Genomic DNA, 24,553 nt, shown 5'->3' on the forward strand with positions numbered 1-24,553 from the left:
GTGATGGTGGCTTTTTTCAATTTATTATGAGAGGCTACTGAGTCACAGCACACATTAAATACAATTACGTGGAAACAAGATGCCGAGATGCGTTGCCATCTCTCGCCCTCGTCGGTTATCTTCTAAGGATGTAATTAACCAAAAGAAAACAGGAGAGGGTTCGCTCTCAGTCGACAAACACACTTAAAGATAAGAGAACAGAAAGCACGGTTACTCCTTGCCCTGATGCTTCGACTGGCAGCAGACAGCAGTGACAGTTAGGAGACAGATGGAGAGCAAATAGTGAGATGAATGTGACACCAGCAATGACATACAGAAAGCAATAAAAACATGGTCGCCGGTTAACACTATATGCTGTAGAGACAGTGTACTAAAACAGAGGCTTGAAATTAAAATAATTTGTTTAACATTGTCCAGTGGGTCTTGCTCAAACCCCTCAAAATACCAGTTTTTCCAAATGGTGGCATAAGACGGGGCGTCCCATGGAGGAGGGGCAGCACAAGGGGGGAGTACTGGCATAGAGTGGTACATTATATGAAACAAATTGGAAGAAATGAGAAACAAGGAGTCATCATACGCAGGGTGAAATCCAGTAGAGGATGGGGGGTTATAACACAGTTTATGGGGCAGAGGATGTGTGAAATACGGGGCTGCCACTGCATCTCGCATAGCCGAGGGATCAGGGAAGGATCGCGATTCATTTGGCTTTGATTTCCGTGTAGTTGCTGCCGTCATCCCCCCTCCCTGAGGCCCCCTCCCTGGGCCTGGCCCCAATAAACTCCAGAGCGGCGTAATTCAGCTCTTGCCTCTCCAGTCCTGCCATAGGGCCCACAGGTTGGTAATCCCCGTCTTCTCCCTGCAGACAGAAGGACGGTTCAGCGGCACAAATCACTGGCAAGGTGCCAGCGACACCTCAGATGACACAAGAGCGTGACAGACACCATAAAGAAAAAGATGTTAGTGGTTACTGGTTGACATACTGACAAGAAGACTGAGATGTTTCCTGTTAGTTTGGCAGTTGGTGTTATCAATGAGGCAGCCATGCAGAAGGCAGTATTGGAAACAAACGGCAGAGTACAGAACACAGAAGCTGATATGCGAGGAGATGCATCTGTCACTGAGGCTTGAGTTTTTAATGGGGATTTGTTTGGGAACCTTACCGTAGTCTCCTCTAGAATGGAGTTAAACTTTGAGCCCAACAGCTCTGTCTTAAGCTGTGCAAGAGTTAGGGGAGAGAAAAACAGACAGAAAAACGCAGAGAAGCGATGAAAGCAAGAGAAAAACAGTGTTTGGAAAGGTCATGGTTGCAGCTGCTGGATTCCTCGTGGGAGAGATTCCTTCTATGACCTCATGTCTGAGGTGAAAAATGGGGTCTCATCATTTATGACTCATTTTATTACACAGAAGTACAACCCCAAACAGTCTGAGAATGGTCATTCAACTCCATCCTCCATCATATTCATAATCATTGACATCAGCATGTCTCACCACTTTCTTCCTCAGATTTTGTTTGTCCTTCTTGACTGCGCTGTAGTACAAAGCTGGGTTCTCCAGGACCACGTCCTGCCTAGGGTTGCCATTCTCTCTGGGGGACGGAGTCACATAATCAGACTCGGTCTCGACTGCCACTACCGCAGGGCGACACGCCAAGCCTGGGCATCCATTTTAAAACAACAAGCTCTGTAAGGTTATGCTGGAGGCCAACTGTGGCTGTGAGTGACGTGGTTATTTTATGGGTTTAGTCGCAGAGATCACGCCCACTTCAGGGCTGATCTGCCTGAGAAAGCTTGCAAATTTGGGGGTCCAAATATGCCTTGAGACTAAAATAAAGCACCTTGGTTAAGAGGGCTACCTGGGTTGTATTTAGCGTAGCAGGTCAAGGATACAGAAGCAGTGTCAGAGAAGGGAATTGTGCCTGCAAAATATAAGGTTAGTCCAGCTTGCTAACCCACTCCAAAAGGCAGCCAATATGAACGTCCAAGGATTTCAACAGGGACTTCTCGTTGCAAATAAACTGAAATTGCACGGGAGAAATGATTCTCACGTCCACATCAATCCCACATTCACTCGTATACAATGTGCATCAGTGTGTTTTAGAATGGATGACTAGGCTTAAGTGTTTCCTTGGATTTCAGAAAATGCTTAGTGAGGAAAAAAGACTACTTCTGCCTCGCATTGGCCTCTCCATTAGTTTGTCGTTTATACTCACTTCTTGTTGTTGTGGCCAACGTATCGCACTGCTGCAATGATGAAGGCTATGACCGCCACTCCTCCGATGGTGCCAACTATAACTGCCATCATGTATTTTTCTGAAAACAAATGTGATGACCGTTAAAAACAAACACTTAAACCTGCAGTGCAGAATTTCTGTCTCCCTTCTCTGGCAGGGACAGTACTTACGCAAACACTGTTGCTGTTTCCTGCCGTTAATCACTTTCTTTTATAGACTGCAAGCGTTACTCTGAGTTTCTTTTATATCTGGAAGATCTGAAACACCAAGATTTTTCCGCCATACTCCGCCTAGTTGCTGTAGCCTAATCCATCTCTGTCACTATGGTTACTCCCCATCTTCAGCTCTGGCAAACCAATCATTGCTGGCTGATATAAAATGTATCACTACTGGTGTGCCAGCGCAGATGACATGAAATGACTTGTTTTGGCCTAATCAGCATTGTCTGAACTTGTTTAATAAGGGCTTCAATGTGACATATAATTTTTATGTAAAATTACACTCTAGCTTTAATTATTGTTAACACATGAAAAGCTGCACACCTTGCTAATAGTAACGGTTATAAGACATTATGAGACATCACAAAAGAAAAACATAAAAACAAAGAATAGGATACGTAAACCATTTTTTCCATCATGAAACCAACATCTAAAACTAAAAAATGAGGTATTTTTTATGTAAAGTTGCATCAGCTGATGTTGGTGTGCACAATAAACAGACATTACATAAGAAAAAAGACAAGGAAGTGACTTCAGAGCAATGTCCTATTCCAGTGTTCCATCAAAGCACTTTCCTGAAAATTACAGAATCATGAGTATATAGCTCACATTATATTTAAGGTCTGTGGGTTAGGATCTGTTACACAAAAGAAAATTGTTTGCACAAGTAAATGTGCAAAGCAGCAAACAAAGAGGTAACCTCGTACCATGAAGGGCAGTCTAAAAGTTACAATATTAGTTTCAAATCTGTTCTCTCTAATATGTCTCTCATATTGATTTTTTTATTCAATGCCTAGATGGCTCATAAAGATAAGTAGCTCAAGGATTTAGAGGTGCATAAATTCAACCATTTCCACAATTCTTCTCTAAAATAAAAGCAAAACTGTCACTGCTGGATGTTTTTTCTCCTGTGCACATCATAATCTACTGCAGAGGTCAGCGTGTTTAGGATAGAATCAGTGAAGCTTTGGTTGCAAAGTCAAGTGTAAAATCGAGGAAGCGCAATGTCAAACTTGTCCCGTCGTTGTGACAGACATGTTCAGCAATTCCCTCTGTTGTGTCTTGTGTAACTTCCTGACACAGCTGTGCAATGTAGTATTTACCAAGCATTACCCAAAACGGAAGAAAATAGTGCATTTGTTTCGGTCTATTTTCTGTTACAGATCAATACACATTTAATCTGTGGCAGCAGGACAATTAACTACAAAGCCCAAGTTTATTGTAATAAAAGGCCAGCAGAGATTTTAATAGCTTATGAAGTATTATGGCACAGAGTAATAATATATACCAGGCCTTTGCTAGACATACAATACAGAAACGTGGAATATCACAAGACTTGTCTTAACTTTTCTATGATGTTGTGTCTATTTAAGTAAAGATGCACTCCATATGCTAATGGTGATGGTGAAGAGACAGAAAGAGGAAAATGCTCATATAATTTAATCAAAAATGATCAAAAGTGAGTCATTTCTACTCACTCTCCTGCTGTAGCTCCAGAAGTACGCTCTCTCTCCCGTACATGTTGTAGATGCTGCAGTGGACATTGACGGCAGGACCGCCGTTGTCCATCCGTTCACCTTTCTCCCTCAGCTTGATCATGCCTGTGGACGTGTGCCCATCTGTGTGCGTGTAGAAGTTGTACCGGCCGTCTGTTTCGTTGATGGTGATGTTCAAGTCGGGCAGGTAGAACTCGATGGTGGGTTCAGGGTTTCCCGTGGCCATGCAGACGCACTGGACACCCTCCCTCACCACTGTGCACTTCGACTCCTCCAGAAGGACCGGGGCATCTATTGAAGGAGGCAGCACAGTGAAGAGCTACAATAACAGCAGTGAATAATGTTTTACAAATAGTAATGCATTATATTTTGATCTGGACAGGATTGTTGAGAAATAATATGCAAAAATCTTTGAGATTTATATGAAAATACTCAGAAAAATGTAAGTTGAATACTGTACACCAAAAGATCAGTCACGTTCAGCTATTGTGCTTTTTTCTTCTTTTTATACACTTCTGTTAGGTATAACACATGAGAGTAAAGTACTTACACTCCACAGTGATGTTGAGGGAGCTGCTGGCTCGTCCGTGCTCATTCTCAGCCAGGCAGCGGTACTGTCCATCTCCCTGTGGTGTGATTTCCATGATCTCCAGCACCGAGAGCTCGTCGGCAGTGATGGTGCCCACCAGCTCCCCATCCTTCAGCCACGTGAGTGTCGGAGCCGGGCTGCCCTGGGTGCTGCAGTGCAGGGCTAGCGAGGTGCCCTCCAGGACGGTCATAGACTCGTTTACGGTGGGCTCTCGGGGAGGGTCTGCATTGAAAAGCAATAAAAGTGCGTTTTTTGGTTATTTATATTTGAAAAATGCCTCTTATTGTTCTCTATAGTTTAAAGGAACCAATTTTACTATATGCTACAGATTGTTCTTTCATGTGAACAAGTTGTGAACATCATTTAAGGCCCGGTCACACCGCCCGAACTTTGCTGGAGCGTTCCTTGAACGGTGAAAAAAATTAATCACCGCTCGTAACCGTTCACCACCGTTTAACCCCCCGTTAAAGCAACGCCGTATACGCTTGGCCATCGCTGATGTTTCTGGAGGGGCCCTCCTACCGCTCCGAAAGTTTTGAGCTGCACAAAATATTGCGAGCGGTGAGGAGGGGGCAATTTTCCGCCCCGGCAAAGTTCACCCCCGCTCCACCAACGCCCAGTCAAAGTTTGGCACCGCCAGACGCAAGTTCGTGGACGCTTGGGTCCGCTAGGCCAACGCAGAAATCTTGAACGCTGGACCACCGCTGCTTCGCCAGCGTTGCCCGGGCGGCGATTAAACGTTGCACAAACTTCGGTGGAGCGGTTGTAAGCGTTTTACGAGCGGACACGGGGTTGCTGGTGTTGAAGCAGCGATCCATGGCGGCGATGAACTTTGGTTTGGCGTTGGTATAGAGGTGTCGGAGCGGGACCAGAATTTGGCTATAAATACGGGGAGAAATGGACCAGGAGCTCATTTGGAATCGAGCTGCCGTTGAGTTCAGACCTCATCTATATCGAATTTGCTCAAAGTTACAGTAAAACTGTATCACCATGGATGCTGAGAGACTTGCTATGATTGGTGCACTAGTCCAGCAGCAGAATCAGAACCTCCTCAGATTGCAACAAGCTGTTTACAGAAGGAGAAGAGAGAGAAGAAGGAGAGACAGAGTTGTGTGGGTCAGACAGTGGATACTGAGAAGGCCTGAACATGGACTGTATGACAAGCTGATGGTGGAGCTGAGGAATGAGGATCCACGAGCCTTCCAGCACTTCATGAGGATGCCACCAGCCATGTTTGATGAACAATCCGTTCAGCTCTGTAGTCACAAGCGGTATGCCGCTAAACCAACTTTATACCCCCGCCGAGCCAACGCTCGCTACCGCTAAACCAACGCTAAAGCAACGCCGGCTTCAGCGGTACACCGCTAAGCCAACGCCCGTGTTTTCGATTTTTTTCCCCATTTTGTGCACGGTGACGAGCATTGTCGAAATTCAGCCCCCCCCCCCCCCCCCCCCCCACACACACACACACACACACACACCGTTCAAGGAACGCTCCTGCAAAGTTCGGGCGGTGTGACCGGTCCAGACGGAGTCATGCTTCTAGTCACTTAATGAATCTAAGAGTATATTCACTCACTTTTAGCTTTGTTTTTGGTCTCCACCAGCGACCACTGATGGAGTCACAAGGATACTACTCTTAATGTCTTCACCTAGTAGCTGCAAATGTGTCTACTTTGCTGAGTGGTACTGAGAAACTGTAGCATACTGGGTTTTGAGAGCAATTTCACTGAAAACAGCTGCCCCTCAAATTTAAAATTGGCACCATGAACACTGAACCATAACAGTAAAGTTATGGGCTGCACTAAAAAACAAAAAAACAATTTGATTTTGGTGAAAACTCTACAGGTTCACCACTACAAATGAACGGTTTGTTATTTGAATCTATTATGAATGCTTTAAGGATTTCTTTCACATTTTAATTTTCAAATTTTCAGCATTGTTTTCATAAAATTCTAGATTATTGCTGCTGCAAATTCACACAGAAAAAAAGAAGGAATGATAGTATGCTGAAAGATGTCAGTATGTGCATTTCCCTTTTTTCATTCTAGGATCTCAGTCTTGTGTAATTTGATACTCCATATTCCATCCGTATTGCTCAGTACATTTCTTTATTGTTCTGCTACTGTCTGCTATGGTTCAAAATCTCCATAGTTTTGATTAATTTATTACCGATCTCGTTTGCTGTAATGCTGAGTAATTGTACTGTGAATTCACACAGACAACAGCTGCTGTGCTTTGCCAAGAGTCAAACTGCAAACATTTTAGAGACACAGTGCAGGCCTGTGGCGGCTGAGTACTTGATATTCAAAAAATCTTCAGTAAACTCCACCTTTATTGCCTGTGACTGGCAAATCCAAGATAATTGCAGATCCAGACTGATATCAAATTAGGTTTATGAGTGTTACCTTTCTAAATAATGAAAACCTGTTTATGTATCCTGGGACTGGGATGAATCTCTTAGACTTACACTTGACCGCCAGGTACAGGGAGGTGTTCATGACGCCGTAGCCATTGTTCCCTACACAGGTGTAAATCCCTTCATTTGCAGGTGTCACGTCATCCAGGGAGAGGGAGACGTTGGACGCCGTGTCCCACAGGAGCTCCTCGTCTCCGAACATCCAGGAGATCCTGGAAGGAGGGTTACTGTCCACCTCGCAGTGCAGCGTCACAGAGCTGCCCTCCATCACCTCTGAGGAGACATTCACCCACACTGAGCGGGGAGCATCTGCAAAGTAAAGTAGATTTTTTAAAATTGCAAGCATTTCAGTATATGCATGCCACACAGCAACTCAGTCTTTCTAAGAATTACCATTCCTTTCTGTCCAACTAAAAATGAAACAAGAAGATTATTCTTCAACCAGACAGTGCAGGTTTCCTTCTCTAGCCATGCGACTGAAATGGCTCTAAGGAGACAAAGCTAGTCTGCAGGATAGTTTGTTCACCCCGTTGGTCGAGGCTGAAATGTTTCAACGTATTTTACTGATTATCATGAAATTTACCCGACATTTGTTTTTCCCTCATGCACTGAAACAACTTTGATGATCCCTTATAGCAAAATGATCCAAATCAAATCAGCTTTACTACTTGTTTAGGCAAATAAACAATATTTCATCCTGAAATCTTCTGAGAAACTAAAATGGTGGCTCTGCATGCAAAAATTAAGTCTGTGTTAGAATCAATTTTTTTAGGAATACATTAAAGGGGGAATTGGGTCTGTTTCCCTATAGATATGCATTTCTCAACAGAACCTGACCCCAACCTAATGCCAAACAGTTATCTCCCCATTTCAGCACGATGAAGATATGTCTGTGCCACCTCTGAGTCACTAAAGAAAGAAATCTGTTTAGGGATTCAGTATAACTAATGCAGGGTTTCTAGCACGTCAGGCAGAACTCTCCCTTTGAGACTAGAGAGGCTGAAAAGCATCACTGACTACGGATTGGTTTCCACAGCATGAGCTTTTTTATTTAAATTTTACTTACACTTTATGTCTAGAGAGATGAGCCTTTCATAGACCAGTGTGGTGTTGGGGTAGTAGACCCTGCAGCCTAGCAGCTGCCCGTTGTGCATAGGTCTGGGTGTGAAGGTGAGGGTGTTGGAGAGAACCGCTGTGTTGCTCTCCTCCAGGTAGTCAGAGCTGAACTCCGGGTCAGGCAGGTAGTCTGTGTACATCCACTGGATCTCTGGAGTCATGTCCGGGCAGTTATCAGGAGCATAGCATGTCAGCTCCAGGCTTTCGTCGCTGACAATCTCCTCTGGTACGTCGATGTTGGGCTGATCTGGAGAACAGAACAGGCTTAATTCTTCTGGTTATTGCATTAACCCTTAGGCATCAATTTAAAAAGTTACACCGAGGCGCTTGAGGAGAAAAAATGCTCACATCAAAAACAATACCAGAAAAACATCATACATTAATATAATTTTACATTTTCAATGATTTATCTCTTTTGATCTACATCAGTCCTGATCATAATGACCAAATATTCATTCAATTTCAAGATTTTAACCCTTCCAATGCCATTTTTTTTAAACATTATGTCATTGTCACAGAAAAACTTAATGATTTTCTTTGAAGTAAGTACTAAATGGTAAATCCTTTTTTTGATTATTAAAGGCTGGTATGTGTCAGTGATACACACCAACATTGATTCTGATGCCTTACTATGTTTTATACAGTGTAGCTTTTTTAAAGTTATACTCAGTACTTTAAGCACAAAAATGCCTCCATCAAAATCTATTATAACTGCTATTTTTCATCCATCTGCCATGAAATCATGCATTCTAAGCTATTAGGATTTCATTCTGAAGTTTGGTTTCAAAATAGTCGTTTTTACTGATTTCTACTAGATTGTGTCATTTTTTTCATATTTGGCCCATGCAGGAATGATTTCAATTGGAACATTTTTGCCCTCAAGGTCCTGAGTGTGACAATTTTGCATACATAATGTATGACTAAAGCATTATAAGGACTGATCTTCAAATTTCAAAATTCCACACAGAATACACACATTTACAAAATTGTATGCCAAAAGTTTAAACATAGCGTAAATGATCTAAAAATCCAAAAAGGAAAGGACAAAAATGCCCTCAGGGGCACATGAGGGTTAAATTGGTCTTTTACTATCCACTGTGAACCTTTTTTTCCATTTTATATGACGCAGTTTAATATTTAGTTAAGTTTCTCTCATTATTCCTCACCCAGAACTTTGAGCTCAGCGTAATCTGGGTACGTGTACATATTGGCTCCGCCGAGGTCTGCGCGAAAGTAGTATCTCCCTGAGTGCTCTGTGCCGATGTTGTTGATGAGCAGAGTGCAGTTCCTCTGGTGCAGGTCACCCAGCAGCTTGGTGCGGCCCTTGTAGCTCTCGTGCACAACGTCCGTACGTGATTTGAAGACTACAGGAGGGAAGAGTTGAGGGTAGGGCTGGCCGAAATACCAGATGCCATGGATGCCGCGGTACGGCCTGATGCCAGACGGATACATAAAGGTGCATGGGATGACCACACAGGAGTTTGTCATGGCCGAGATATCGCGGGGGACCCAAACATTCCACTGGCAACTGGCATCTGGGAGGAGATACAATGAGATTTGATGACTATCCTCTCCAAGTGTATGACACCACTGCATGCTTAGGGTTAATTGTAAAGATGGAAGAACGTGTCTACCAGGTAAAAAAATGTATTACCATTAATGATCAACAGCAGTGGTAAGAGCAGCTCTAAACACCACATGGTCTCTGCTCAACGCTGGACCATAGACCTCTGAAACAGACAACTTCCCATCAGTTACAGTGCATGCATCATCAGGAGAAAAAAAAAACTCCACAAATGTTTTGTTTACAGCGACTGGTGGTGCTGCATGACTCAGACCTAGCACCAACCTCTAAAAATCACACAAATTAAAAATCTTCCTAACATTTACCAGTTTAGTTTGGTGTTGTTGTTTTTTTTTTTTTGAATGGCACAGTGCCTTTTCACAAAACAACTTTGAAAAACCAAGCAGTTTTGCCCATAACAGCTATTTTTTGAGTTGAAAAGGAGTTCCAGAATCTCACAGGTTTTCTCAACCCACAGAGTAAAATTGAGCCTTGTAACTAAATCACTGATCAACCCTTAGACGATGTTGACGTGGCAGCAGGGAGACGTTTTATTCACAGTTCCTCTGCTTAATTAAACATGTTTGCAAATGTCAACAAGCAATTCCAGTGTCATATTTTCAGTTTTCATCACAAACATCCCTGTATCACTATTCATCATTCCATGCACTTGGCTGTACCAGAATGTCTCAATATACAGCTACTAATAACAGCCATATCTGACATCCATATCCATTTAGTATTCCATTTCCACTATCTGCTTGAAACTCAACAAGGAACATCTTACAGTGCAGTTATGGTAGCAGATTGTTGCTCCACCTGCCTAAATTCAGTTTAACATATTTCCAGAACATATAAAAACACCATAAACAAAGTTAAAGATGATTCTGACGTATTTTCTTCTAAATGTATCACATCACATATCATGTACAACGTCATTACCATGAACTATTTGGACCACAGCAATATAAATGACATTACTGATGCAGATCAGATAGAATTGATGTAACACTATTGCGTAGTATAATTTAAAATATATATATTATTTGTATGACGAGTTATAAACCTACTTATCTTCAAAACACAATGATTCCTCAGTTTTCTCTCAAAATTTAACAGCAGTTAGATTACAGAAGGTAGCTAATGTTATGGCAGTTTTTGATTGTTTAAATCGGTTATTTTGTAAGCATGAGCAGAATTGAGAAAGTGCTATTTATTAGCCAATATTCCAGTACAAATAAAGAAGCTAATGTGAAGTATGGACTGCCTTGAACTGCATAGGCACAGATTATTGAAATTCAAAATTAACAAAATGAGATCAGCCTACATTTAAAATGTCTGCATGTTCTGCAAGATATTTTCAACTTAATTAATGGTTAAATTTCTCAATATTTAGCCATATTGCTCTGGTTGCAAAGTCAAAACTTGCTGTGTATTTTTCTAAGACAATTATTCATGGTTTGGTCCACATGTTGGGTTGCAGATCTTTTTAAAAGTGCTTTTTATTACTTTAAAATACTCTGACATCAAAGTGTAACTGTGGTAGTGCTTTTACTTTGAAATGCTGATGGTGAAAAGCAGGTAGAACCTCTGCAGGACAGCTTGTCGGCAGCTCCAGGAGAGGGTGTTCGCTCACACCCAGACAGCCTGACAACCTTCTTCTCTGCAGAGAGACAAACAAACAAACAAAAAAATCGTAGTGACATCAGCATCATCGGGCCATTACATCACTCGCAGCCCTCTCAGAGGCACAGAGCCGTAGTAAGTCACACAAACGCAGCGTCAGTCAGCACCTGTTTGCTCCCCCTCAGTGGAGTCACACATTATGGTCGCCATACGTAAGCCAGTCCCAATGAATGAGTCCCAGTGTTGGCTGAGCTCTGACACGAAGCCAAACTCCAGTCACCACACACCATGTCATCAGCAGATTACTGTTAATATCTCTGCTGTACTAGAAATAAATGAGGAGATAAGGAGGCGCTCATAACAATAACCCCTGATGACAACAAATAAATGTCACTGCATGAGTGATTTTTTGGAGAACCAACTGAGCAAAAGAAGTTAATAAAGGCACAGAAAGCAATGAGTATCACTGCAGCATCAGACTTTTTGCGTTGTTTATTTCTCTCTGTTTATACAGTCTTGATTATCAAACCTCAAACTTGATTTCTAAACAGGCGAGTTCATTTCAGATTTAATCCCATCCAAACGAATAATCAACTCTTCTCTCAATTACTATCAAACAGCAACCATAAACATCGCAAGTATCTAAGACTTATCTTAATCCTGTTATCTCAATTAAATCAGTCACACAAATTAAATCAGTCATGTCAGAGATAAGGAAATTATAACCGTGGCCAATAAAGTTCGGTGAAAAAAAAGGGGAAAGATCAAAATTCTGCTGGTATTTATTCCATCAATGTATGGACAGGATTCTGAAAGGATAATCTCTCCTGCCAACATCTGTCAAATTAAGAAAAAGAAGAAAATATAAGATAAAAGTCTGTGAATTTCAAATTGAGATCAATTAAAACTACTTATCATGATGACATGTAAAATAAATAACTTACATTTGTTGTTAGAGTCCTCAGTGACCTATACTGACTTGTAATGCAAATATATTATTATATGCTTTTAAAATACACTAGTAAAGGTGTTTAGGGCTTTTAAAAACTTATTTTTTCCCCGTTATGATAGATAGTAGGCTCCAGAAGGCGAGGGAATGACCTACAGTAAAGATCTATACCAGGCAGCATCTGAAGTGCTGTTTTCTTTTTTGTGTGTTTTGTTCATTGTTGCATTTTTTAGTTTTTTTGTTATAACCTAATTTTATATGTCTGGTTGCTTGTAACAATTCTGATATTTATAAATTTGAAGTTTTCATATCATTGCACTGCAGTCTAAAGGCATGGTGTCCAGAAAAGTATTATAATGCACCAATTCGCACTTAGCAGTATGTAGTAGAATACATTATTCTACTTTTTTAAACCATTATTTTGTGTTTTCACAGCTTACTTCAGTTTACCATTTCTATACGCTGACTTTAACACATTGCATTTCTTGTTTTTCAAGAAATCTATAACTGTCTTTACAAATAAAACGCATACCAATGTGATGACCGTTGCTTTGCCATAGATATAGAACGCAGAAGAAGAAGCCGAGGATTTCAGTTTCATGCAGCAGCAGCCGGTGTGTGCAGATGGCAGGCCTGAGAGCGGATTGTGCTTTAGAGCTTCATGATTAACACATCCCAACATCCCCCCGGAGAATCCATGACCAATATTAGCCTTGTTGATAGAGAGAAACGAAAAATTTCTGTTGGTTCGACACCTGCAGGAGGCCACGGATGTGTCAAGTCGCTCGTCATGCCGTCAAACTGCCAGACAGCCACAAATCCATCTGAACATGTAGACACGTTTACTCGGCTAGTGGGTGTCTTGTATTATTCCGCTTGCCTCTCATCTGTAAACCTGCAGTAGCGGAGTATCTTGGCCACTTGGGAGCAGTGGAATCCAGTTGCGAACGCTGTCATCACCTTTTAATGATGATGTGATGGACTGGTTGGCAAACTGTTAATTATTTCCACAGCCAGTAGTTTGCAGCAGCATTATCATTCATTTCAAGCAGTGTTTCTGGCCACCTGCTGAATGTAAGCCCAGTATCCGCTCTCTTTTAGCTCAGTTTTTTTTTTCTGCTTCTACCAACTCCTGGGGGAAATAACTCTTTAGTTCCTAAATGCTCCGCTATCCACAATGTTCACCAGCTGGATGCAAAATGCGTCTGTCTGCTGTTTGATGCTGACCAAGTGCTGTGCAGTGGCTTTTTGTGAAGAGAAGCTGGAAAACAAAGCTACAGGAGGAGTGGACGTGAACCATCAGCAAAAGCAGATAATTCTCCTTCTGGTTCATCACTATGAGCAACCCCTTTCGCATTTTTCAATACAAAAATATATACTGAAGCTGCTTTTAAGGGGGTTACATTTCGAGACGTCTTGGCCCGTCATGCCACACCGCTGGCTGTGACAGTTCCAACTTTTCTCCAGTGTTGCGTCAAGCTCAACCATCTGCACTGCAACAAAAGGCCAAGAGCCGGGCAAGTGTGTCAAGGGAGAGAGGCCATGCATCAGCAGCAGCAGGAGAGAATAGAGCCGGGCAGCCAGGCAGGGCCACTGACACCACCACCGACTCCAACAACAACGGCCTCATTGATGGTGCAGACAAATGGCTGGCACAGAGCACACTGCGTACATGTGCACACTTCTGCAAGCACACAATCACACGCGACACACACACACACACACACACACACAGAGAAAACACTTGCCTCATACCAGCCTCAGCACCAGGCTCCTGCTGCCTCTCAGTCCTGACTTCTTCTTCTTCTTCTTCTTCTTCTTCTACTACTTCTCGCTTTTCCCCCCTGAGTCGGTCGTCTTGCTCCAAATCCTAAATGCCAGACTCTGTGGGAAAGGACAGAGCAGGGAGATAAAAAGAGATGTTAGAAGTAGACAAGGGGAAGGGGAAGAGAGGAGTCTGTGTGAGCTCTGGTTTACATGCATCGTGGGCAGATCTGAATATGCGTTCAGGCATTTGTGGAGCTGATCTTTGGCCCACTCGGCATTCCTTTCCTCTGTGCCACCGTTTCCCTGAGCTGTCTCATGTGTCTTTTATGCATCAAACTAAAGTGCCTGGATCATGCTTCCACCTCTGAGGGCGAAGCAAAACATGTTGACACTAGCTGAACTTCTTCATGCTTCTCGGTGCACAAGACACAAGGGCAAGAGCTGTGTGGGGAAGGGAGGATGACTCACTATCACTTCAAGTAAGGCTGCTTTGGAGCAACATATGACGAGTAGGAGGAACATAGAACTTGTGAGATGAATACGGTTATGTAAATGACAGATTTACATTAGTTAGATACAGATTGCGATCTTCGGGTTGATTCGTTTGAAGTCACAACCTAAAAGCACATAAATCATACCAAATTAGATTGCGCTTGAATGTGGATGTGTTTGAATTCCAGAAATGCAAAAAAAAAAGGCTCCAAGGCATGATCATTGATCTTTCCAGCTGCATGCAGATCTAATATTCTGCCTGCTGAGGAATGTTTGTAGGTGGGGAGAACAAGGATAGATCCACTCAACGTTCCACTTAGTTTACACATAAATATAACAGAGGCAAGTTGTGTCTCCAATGAGGAAGTTTTTCCCACACTCATTGTTACATGTTGAGTGAGTCAGTGTGTCGAGAAGCCATTAGGCCACCAGCCAAGCCATGGCACCGAACGAGCTGTGGATAACCTCAAGGGAATCCCTCAATAAACAGTCTGGAGACGAGCTCAAGAAGAGAATGTTGCATTGATGCTCTGGAGCCATCTACAAATGAATACGCAGCGTGCCATAACCCCCTACACACGCATGCACTATAAGGCATGCCAACACACTCCTCGGTGTTGGGAGTGCAGCTATGTGAAATTCCTCGGCACCCCCTCTGTGCTGCTTGTAAGCTAAGCATATTCCTTTGTCTGACGGGGACTGTAGTCATTGTCTATACAGTACATGCACATTAAATGTGTGAGAGGAGACCCAATGAGCATGTAGTTCAAGAAAATTCTTTCATGTTTGCTTCTCTGGCCTTTTGTCGTGAGAAAAGAAGTACATCGGACTCTGCATAGGGTAATCAACAATGGTTTAAAAGCACAACATACAGACAAACATGAAATCTATAATGAAACAGCACACGTGTGCATGTTTATCTTCATCTAATCTTTTTGTTGCCTTGTGCAAAAGATCCTTCCTCTAATATCTCAGGCAATCAAACTCCAGCATAATCACTTATTCCACATCACACTTCAGGGATACAGATGCTATCAGAACAATCAGCTCCGCTAATTCAGGCCACAGCACCTTTTATGAGTCATTTTACTTTATTGAAATTGCTCACACAAACCAAAAGGCTCTCACAAACAAACAGCTGTGCCAAGAAGAACATTTTCATTGTGAATATCGTCTGCAGCTCATGTATAAGAGCATCAGCGAGGCTCTTGGATAGAGTGTGGTGGGGGGGGGGTAAACAAGAATGGCAACCTTGTATGCAGAACACTGCCCATTGTGCGAGGGAGAAACTGGAGGAATTTTTTCCGGAACAGGCCCGCTCACAGCTTGCGCTTTGCTGCTTGCCTGTGACGCGCGTTGATCCACCACAAGCTAAGGCTCCCACTAAAATACTCAGAGGAGCAGATGGTCTTAAAACATGACTGCTCCCCCTCCCACACACGGCGCGCTGAGCTGTGATGAGCCCAGCGCACCATACACACACACACACACACACACACACACACACACACACACACACACACACACACACACACACACACACACACACACACACGCGCGCGCGCACACACACATAGACACAAGATACAAACATAAACATGCAGATATGCCAACATCCAGTCACACAGTCTGTCCAAGGTATTGCAGAGAGTGTTGGCATAAATAAAAGTCTGGATGTTGAGGTAATGAAAGAAAAAAAAATCAACCATAAACCTGCTTCTTTTTGCTGTATGATTTAATTTGGTGTTTTAGGTATATTTTAGCAATACCATGCATCTGTATTTTTTACTCTCGCCAATATGATGTGTCACTTTCATTTGAAATGTTACAATGAAACTCAGGTTGGAGGTGTTCTTTTTTCGTATGAGAAAGTGAGAAACCACCAACAGTTGACTTCCGTGTTTTTCTTGCATGGTTCTTGGAGTGCGCGCCATGCAAAATATTTCCATCTGAAGCATTTATGTGGCACGCCACATTTTTCTGTTTGGTTTGAAATTCAAATTAAATATTTTTCCATCTTTGAATAAAACCAACAGGCCTGGACCACATTATGAAAACTAGTGCTAATTGATTTTTTTTAACTAAAAGCATGCAAAGTGCACATGAAAATAAAGTGAGCTTGAGTTGGCAAATCACCCAGCATAACAAGAAAGCAGCAACACCGATAGCTTATGTTTTTTGTTGCTACCTGGCAAACCCAGTGACTCTGGCAATCCCCATCTCAGTAGGCAGATGGTGAGCCACAGGCCTTCTCCCTCACAAGAGCGCGCTCTCTTCCGCTCTGAACAAAAGGGGGCGACAAACAGAGTCGTCAACCTGTTCTGCCACATAGAAAAATAAACTGTGGCCCCCCCATCCCACAGCTTCCTAAAACTCTCCACTTGACTTAATGTTGCGAGTATAAACCACCACTGATTTGGATGTGGTGAAATCTGGAAGGATGACAAATGTTTGTGCTGAAAAAAATGCTCCGATGGGAGGCATCGTCATTCTCTGGGGATGTTTTATCTGCTGTGAAAGCACAAAAATCACCGAATGTTGTGATTAAAAGCTACCTCGAAATGCTCCAAATTTTGTATTAAAAATGTAATCAGAGAGAGAAATTTGCAGCATATGTCCATGAATTCTTATGGGTAAGTCATAAATAAAGGTCAGAATGGGATTAGGGCTTTGAAATCCTAAAATTCAATCAGGCAGTAATTAAAAATTTGAATGATACCGTTCCCTACTGCTCCACAACCACTTTGACTTTTATGAAAAATGCGCTGGAATAAATTAATATTTTTTTACTTTTCTCCAAAAAAGAAAAAAAAAGAGCCACTTGCAGATACAGAGAATCACTCTGGCTTTTTACAGTGTCATTAAAGAAAGCAGATCTTTCCCTTGACTGAAAATGCAAACCGCTGTTAAATCACTTGTAAAACTGTTTTGCTTTGGCTCTGTAATCAGAGGCTCTTCTACCTGGCATCACATGTCTCTTTAGATGTGGTAATACGCTCTGGCAATTACAGGAACAGCTCAGCATTGATGGCACAGGCACTGAAATCTGTCCAGTAATAATTGGCTGGGCTTTTAGCAGCCCCCAGTAACATCCAACACACACACACACACACACACACACACACACACACACACACACACACACACACACACACACACACACACACACACACACACACACACACACACACACACACGCTCTCTCACTCGTGTGCAAGCTTACACATCATCACAAACACATTCCCTCATGCAGCACATTCACTACAGCACACACACAGACTTATTCATTACCTAACTCGGTCAAACTTGTGACTCATCCAAACTCTCAATCTCACTCATCGCATCATCTATGAACGCACACACACTGACTCCGACTGTAGGTGTTTGACCTTAAAAAAAAAACAAAAAACAGAAGTAATAAATTTAGATTGATGGATCGGAAATTGTAGATGGATTAGTCCTCCCCTATCTGAATCATCTTGCTTCTTTCTTGCTTAAAAAAGGATTCCAAAATAAAATTCCAAGGGGCAATTTAAAAGTAAGGAATCAGAAATAAAGACCTGCTGCTCCTCACCTGCGTAGGTGACTGTGGCCGTCCTCCAAAGCAGCTCCTGTATGAGCGATGCCAGCAGCCTTCCCTCCGACACTCACATGCAAAGCGTCACTCCAGCAAGACCTCTCGCCACTCTCTGTACCAAGCCCCAACAGTGGGGGAATAAACTGCCCTCCCCACCGCCATCACCATCACCATCACCCCTCCCATATGAAAATCAGGCCCTCAGTGTAGCAGCATTGTTCTGAAACTTCGCCCCAAGGCTGAGCCATTCATAAATACACACGGGGCCACAAAGGGCCACACTGTTCCCCCATCGCCCCAACAAATACGGGTGAGGCTTTGAGCTCCGAGGCCTTTTCTATCCATCATGACCAACTGCTTTACGCTGGATGGAACTGAACATATTTGATCATTTTGGATTGATGGAGTGCACACCCACATTTTTTTTCCTTTTTATTTTAGAGGTCAGTGTGACAAAGGACAGGAAGTGAGTTTGGGAGAGGGGGGTGATGAAGACGATGAGGAGATGTAGGATCGATACGAGCAGAAGAAGGAGCAGGGAAGCCTTGTGAAAGCCATTTAGTCATTATTTAAGTTTAAAAATCTAAGCCAACACTCAGAAGCTACAAAAAGTAAAGAACCAGAATGGTGTTTTTGATTTTCAGAGAATGATGAAGTTGGGAATACTTTCAGATGCTGCCACTGGTTTCCAATCATTTTACTGATAAATCAACATTCAGACACTTGAAAGTTGCTGCAGAAAAATAATCCACCGAGTCTGCTGTTTCCATGTTTTCTGGCTGCATTACATGACACATACCCAACGGTGTAAGCTAATTTTGCTAGATTAGCCTCTTTGAGAGTTGATTTTGTATTAAAAAGGGAGGGGAACATGCTTAATCACTAATATGACTCCTCACAGTCACTCGTACTAGTCAGCTTCAGCAACAAACTGCAGAGTTCAGCATCACACCACAATACAGCAACACTCGTCACAAATAGCCTCAATTAAGTTTTATAAACAGACAGAATGGTCTTATGGGATGTATGGTAGAGATGAGAAAGATCTGAATGATTTACAAGCATTCACATCATCTGACAACTCAAGACAGCCGTATAATTGGAGAATTTCTTGTGTCAAGATACCAATACACCACTATAACCATCAAAATTGGGCTAAGGGCTCACCTGAGGCATACATGTTTGTCTAATTTTAGGCAAGTCTGCAATATTATGTTAAATCAAATATATAATAAAAGTCAGTTAATTAAAACCGTTTCCTTTTCTCACTCAAAATTAGATATTGACTGTATTTACAAGTCGGAAGCTTCATATCTGTGTCTGCTAACGTAACAGTAATGTCATGTTTGGATACTGCTGTTGTTTTCAGCAAGTTGAAGGCTGACACTTATGATAATGCATCATGTTTGTATAATGAGTAGTGACCTTAACCAGGAGTTACTTGTGGTTAAGAATGAAGCACTATATCTAATCCTATAAGTCAAAATGTTGTTTAAAGTATAAAAATGATTATCTTAATGATGCTGTTGCCCTTTGACCTCATGTTACTGATTTGTTGGGCTTTTCTGCACCGTATACGTGAAGCTTGGCTGCCACAGAAGAGTTCTGCCTCTGTGACTGAAGACACTACAGACTCCTCCTTGATATCTGTTAAATGGGTCACACAGTGAACTGAGGTCACTCTGAAGCTGCATTTAAAGTCATTGATTTTGTTTTCGTTCTGTGCAGTTGGTTAAGTAGTTCCACTTTGCAACTTTCCAGGCCCCCTCACACTCAGACAGCAACAATAATCTAAAGCCCGGGTAGCTACAGTAACTTATGATATTGTCATTTTTCTACTGTTTCCATTTGCCTATAATCCATTTTTAAATGTCCCGTAACAACTTTACTTTACTTTTGTGCTTGTTTTAGGTAGTTGTACATCACATTAAGAAATATACCTGCATGCTGACTCCAGTTACTGTATACACTTGCCAACTTCTCCCTCCTCCACCTCCTCCTCCTACTACTACTACTACTACTACAGATAAAGACACATATTTTTAAGCCTATGTGGCATTCGGTGTGTTCACACAGTTGCATGATGCTGTGACCGTGTCATGAAACCCCAAGACTTGCTAGCAAACCCCCTCCCCTCCTCCTGACACAGTAGCCATTGTCTCTCGAGGCCTTCTGGGACAGAGCAGCTCAGCTCGAGCCTGACACCGCACAACACTGGGAAGTCGATGTGCACAGATAATTGTCTTTTAATCACAACAATCCCCTTTTCTCTGCCCTCGCTCGTTTGTCTCTGTCTCTTGTTCAACCTTCCTCTCTCTTTTGGTTGTAACTCTTGTGGCTTTAAGCAAAGTTTACCAAAGTTAGAAACTGCAGGTCCCATGCAAGAGGGGTCCAAATTGTTAATATTAAACCAAAAAAAACAACACAACTGTGGGTCTACAGCTCAAACACAATATCCACATAAATTTACTGGATACTCTTCCCACCTAAATTATGACTGTTGTGTTTTTGTCACACAGAAGTTTCATTTGCCAGTTAAAGTAATGACAGTGTCCTCTCCCCAGATTGTGAAATTTCTTATTAACGCGGCGATTCTCCAGGTGTGGAGAGGTGAGAAAACAAGATCTGAAATTCTTCTCAAGTACTCTTTTTCCATTCATAACACAGCACATTTTGCATGAACAAACAAGTGCAACCGCAGGAAAGTCTCTGAGGAGAAAGACCGAACGTGTAGCAGCTGAACTCCATTTGAAAGATTATTGTGTCTCTCGTGTAAAGGATGGTTGCCATTACAAGGCACCTTAAACAGCAGCTATTCAAAACAGTTAGAAGCACTTTTGTCCTTCAGATATAGTCGAACATCGCCAGCTCAGGCCTGTCTCATGCAGTTTGCAAGTAGCGCGAACATCCCATTTCACAAATTACAAATTAATTTGCAAGCTCTGCACTCCTCTTTCATGGTTGTGCATGGTTTGAAAGTACTGTGTTTCTTTGGATGGGTATAAAGAGAGTGAAAAATGTACACAAGAGAAAAGGATCCTATGTGGTATGTTGCAGTTTCTATCTTCCAAATTTGAGGAAAGGGGGCCAGGCAATTCCACAAGGGTAATTTTAATTGGCATTGGCTGATCAGATCTCTTTTCAAGGCTATGTGGGCATGTACATACTAGCTTTGACTGGCACATCCCTGATTCTAATGTTAACTTTACTGGACCTGGGCAAATTACACCCTACTATCACACAACGTCCTGTCCACCTCCAACCTGAGCAGAAGCCAGAAAAATCTCCAGCATCTGTATTATCTACTTAGTTTGTGATGACACTAGTCAGACAGTGTCACTGTCACACATTCACATGCACAAACCCACTGCATCTCTCGACAATACTCGCAGTAAAATACGCCAGAATGCGTGTGGTGCAAACGCACAGAAACATGCCTTTTACAGTAGTATGGTGCTACTGAGGGTGGTGCGGGGAGAGAGAGGGTGTGTGAGTGGGTGACGGGGTTTGTTGGGACTGTACTGGACAGAGACGAGTGACAGAATAACACACTGAGAATGGATCCATTGTCCCTCTGTCCACTTTACTGGACAGAAGGGTCAGATGGCTGCCGTTTGCAAATATATGAACAGTTGGGGCTAAAACTTCGTGTTTTAATATTTGTTTATTGAAATCATTTATCCGTTGTAACTGCACTTATTCCTCTCTGAAACAAATGGAATAACAATATACAAAACCTAGAATGGTTTGAAGTAGGTGCTGATCAGGTGTTTAAATTCTGATGTTCCTCCAATTTGTCATAAAAAAACAACGTCCAAAGACAAATTCCAAAGTCAGCAGTACAACATCTAACTTGGATTGGCTCATTTAAACATATAACTTGTCCTTTATTTTCTGTCTGAATGAAATGATGTGGAACATAGTGGTTATGTTTGATAGATTTATCAGTAATGACACCATCAGAAATGTATGAACATGTGTCCAAAGTATTGGGTTTAAATTGAAAATCTCAGAAAATATCTCAGTGAGAGATTATTGACCCTATTTAAAATGTTACATCCAGAGCTCTGACATGCTGCTGCCCCGGTGTTACATGGGATTTTAATTCCCAAAGGTGCACCTAATCTCAAATTTGTCCTACTTGGCCTAAGTTCCCATATTGTGCTCCAAATCTCATTGGATGGCCGGTATTTTGTTTCTATGCAGGCCCTGTTGGGAGATCAGAACATTGAAAAACATTCTTTTCTATGCCAGACACATGACTGACAGCCATTTTCTACAAAGGAAAAAATATAAAAGCAACACTGATGCAACCTGTCACTACTTCTTTAAAAGGTTGCTATAATGAAGTCCCCTCAGCAATATTTGTCTCATGACTTAACAGAACAGACAAAATGATGAGCATGTATTAGTGTAAAATGTGTAAAACGATGAACAAAACAAATGATAATTTGTTGAGAACATTAAAAAAACAATATTTGTATCTACATAGTCTCATGAATACACTCTGCACAGTTATCAAATAGAACAGAAAGTCAATTTCTATTCTCTTCGTAAGATCCTAGTGTGGAGAAGCTAATAGATCGTTAACTCCCAGCAATCACATACAGCACACCGCTGTGAGATATCTGCACCTTTACTGTTGCCACTGAATGGTCACAAATCACTGCTATTCTGCTCCAAAGATTTTTGAAGGGAGAGATTTAAACCCAGAGAAGATCTGAAAATAGTCATTGCACAAAACCAGCAGCATGTTGAGGAATCACGAGCAAATCTAAAAGTAATGAATAATTTTAGATCAGAGAGCAGCAAAGCTCTTACCTTATCAGCTGATCTGAAGCCAGTGAGGAGCTCAGAGTCTCGTCTTCTCTCCTTCAGCATTTGCGTTCTCCACTGCTCTCCCTCCTCCCTCCTCTCTTTCGCTCTCTCTGTGTCAGCAGATTGGCTCTTTGGCATACAAACCTGTGATTGGGAAGGGCTGCTTTCAGGATTATTTTAATTTAATTAAAAGATCATGTTTTAATTTTTGTTTTGTTGTTTTTTTTAAACAATTTGAATGTTAGTCTTACAGTTTGGACACTGTTTCCATCATTATGAGAATACTGTAGTCAACAGAATAACTGCTGAGATCTGGGAACATGGCAACACCACTACAATGAAGTAGAGGCTGTCTTAACCTCTATAACTGGCGATAAAAGTGAAAGATATCAGACCTGAAGTGTCTGTAATGATGCCAGAGCAAAGTCAGTTTCTAAACTGTGACTGACATTTTATTATTTGCCCTTGTTTAGCTTAAAACTTCGGATCATCTGCCCTCCAACCATTTGACAGTTTCTATGATTTTGCATTAGACATGAGCTTTACCTTAATCAAGTGAAATGCTATTCTAACCAACAGGTGCAAAGAAAATGAAACTTAGCTTGTGATCATTTCGATAATTCCCTTTAAAATGTTAGAATACATACTGACAAACCAGCTGTGCAACACCTTACAGTTTATGAGCAATCTCAATGCAGACGGTGCGCTGCCAAAAAACCTCACCACATTAAACAGTAAATGCTGCTTCGGGAACCCCCCTCCTCCGCATACAGGTGGCTGGCACGCCTTTGCCCACAAAGCTGCAATTTGTGGTTTTGTTTTTTAAAGCGGTTACCATGCTGAGATACTGTGCAAAGCAGTAGTTACAAAAAACATTTCCATTTAATGCAATCTGGGGTTTTGCAGAATTGTGTAGTCATTATCGTCTGGTAATATTGTTTAGTTGGAAGTGCACTACAGTAACTGGAAATCAAAATTCAGGGCTTTTTAGTTTTTGCTCTCCCTCAAGCACATGTAGCAAATGGTTGCACATCAGCATTATTTGTTACCGCCATGTCAAGTGCACTTGATGTGGGTGTAGCATGAATACTCTGGTCACAGTGGGGTTTTTTTATTTGCTAGATTTTACAACAAATGTCATACCAGCCACCTGCCTGACAGATCTCTCCAACATTCTTTAGAAAACCTCTGATAGTACACACAGGATGAGTTGGTAAAAAAGTGAGAAATAACTGACAAAAACCTAATTTGTCAGCAGATTGATGATTTTAAAAATGCATAGAATTACAAAGTAAAACAGTTAGATTCAAAATGAGACATGCAAGACAGAATTGCCATTTCCTGTTCTGCTGGTTTACTGTTCTACAGCTTAATACACTCCATTTCTGACTGTTTCATACCTTTTTGCTTCTTTATCATATACACTGGAGCACTGAAAAAAGCAATTATTTTGTTTCTTTGTATTCAGAGCACTGTATATGGACTGAATGACAATAAATTCCATCTTTGCTTTCACCTACAACTGACATTTGGTATCTTAATGCTTAAAATTCATCCATCCAGGATGTCTTTACACCTCAGATGGATGATTAAATTCAAATTAAGTCAGTTATTAGGGCTACAGCTTACTGATGGCAGGTTAAATAACTCTTTTTTTCACACAGTCCTGCTGAATAATAGACCAAAACAGCT

The 24,553-nt window shown here is 41.8% G+C and overlaps 1 protein-coding gene across 6 annotated transcripts; it reads right to left on the reverse strand.

The window, feature by feature from the left end:
* Position 1: 1 nt before the first annotated feature.
* Positions 2-22,988, reverse strand: mag (myelin associated glycoprotein). 6 transcript variants are annotated; one of them, XM_022218587.2, is made up of 13 exons: positions 22,865-22,988; positions 13,963-14,091; positions 11,188-11,295; positions 9,723-9,798; positions 9,235-9,603; positions 8,019-8,315; positions 7,004-7,261; positions 4,495-4,755; positions 3,927-4,235; positions 2,210-2,309; positions 1,489-1,585; positions 1,161-1,214; positions 2-856 (listed from the first exon to the last, which is right to left on the reverse strand). In XM_022218587.2, the coding sequence occupies exons 4-13, from the start codon at positions 9,766-9,768 to the stop codon at positions 698-700; spliced, it is 1,950 nt and encodes a 649-aa protein (XP_022074279.1). In that variant the 5' UTR covers positions 9,769-9,798; positions 11,188-11,295; positions 13,963-14,091; positions 22,865-22,988; the 3' UTR covers positions 2-697. The 6 variants fall into 6 exon arrangements, with proteins under 6 accessions (XP_022074279.1, XP_022074278.1, XP_051812403.1 ...); XM_022218586.2 differs by lacking the exon at positions 22,865-22,988 and adding an exon at positions 18,041-18,184; XM_051956443.1 differs by lacking the exon at positions 22,865-22,988 and adding an exon at positions 18,027-18,168.
* Between the last annotated feature and the right edge of the window lie 1,565 nt (positions 22,989-24,553).

The sequence above is a fragment of the Acanthochromis polyacanthus genome, chromosome 12 (genome assembly GCF_021347895.1).
Source record: "Acanthochromis polyacanthus isolate Apoly-LR-REF ecotype Palm Island chromosome 12, KAUST_Apoly_ChrSc, whole genome shotgun sequence".
Taxonomy (NCBI): Eukaryota; Metazoa; Chordata; class Actinopteri; family Pomacentridae; genus Acanthochromis; species Acanthochromis polyacanthus.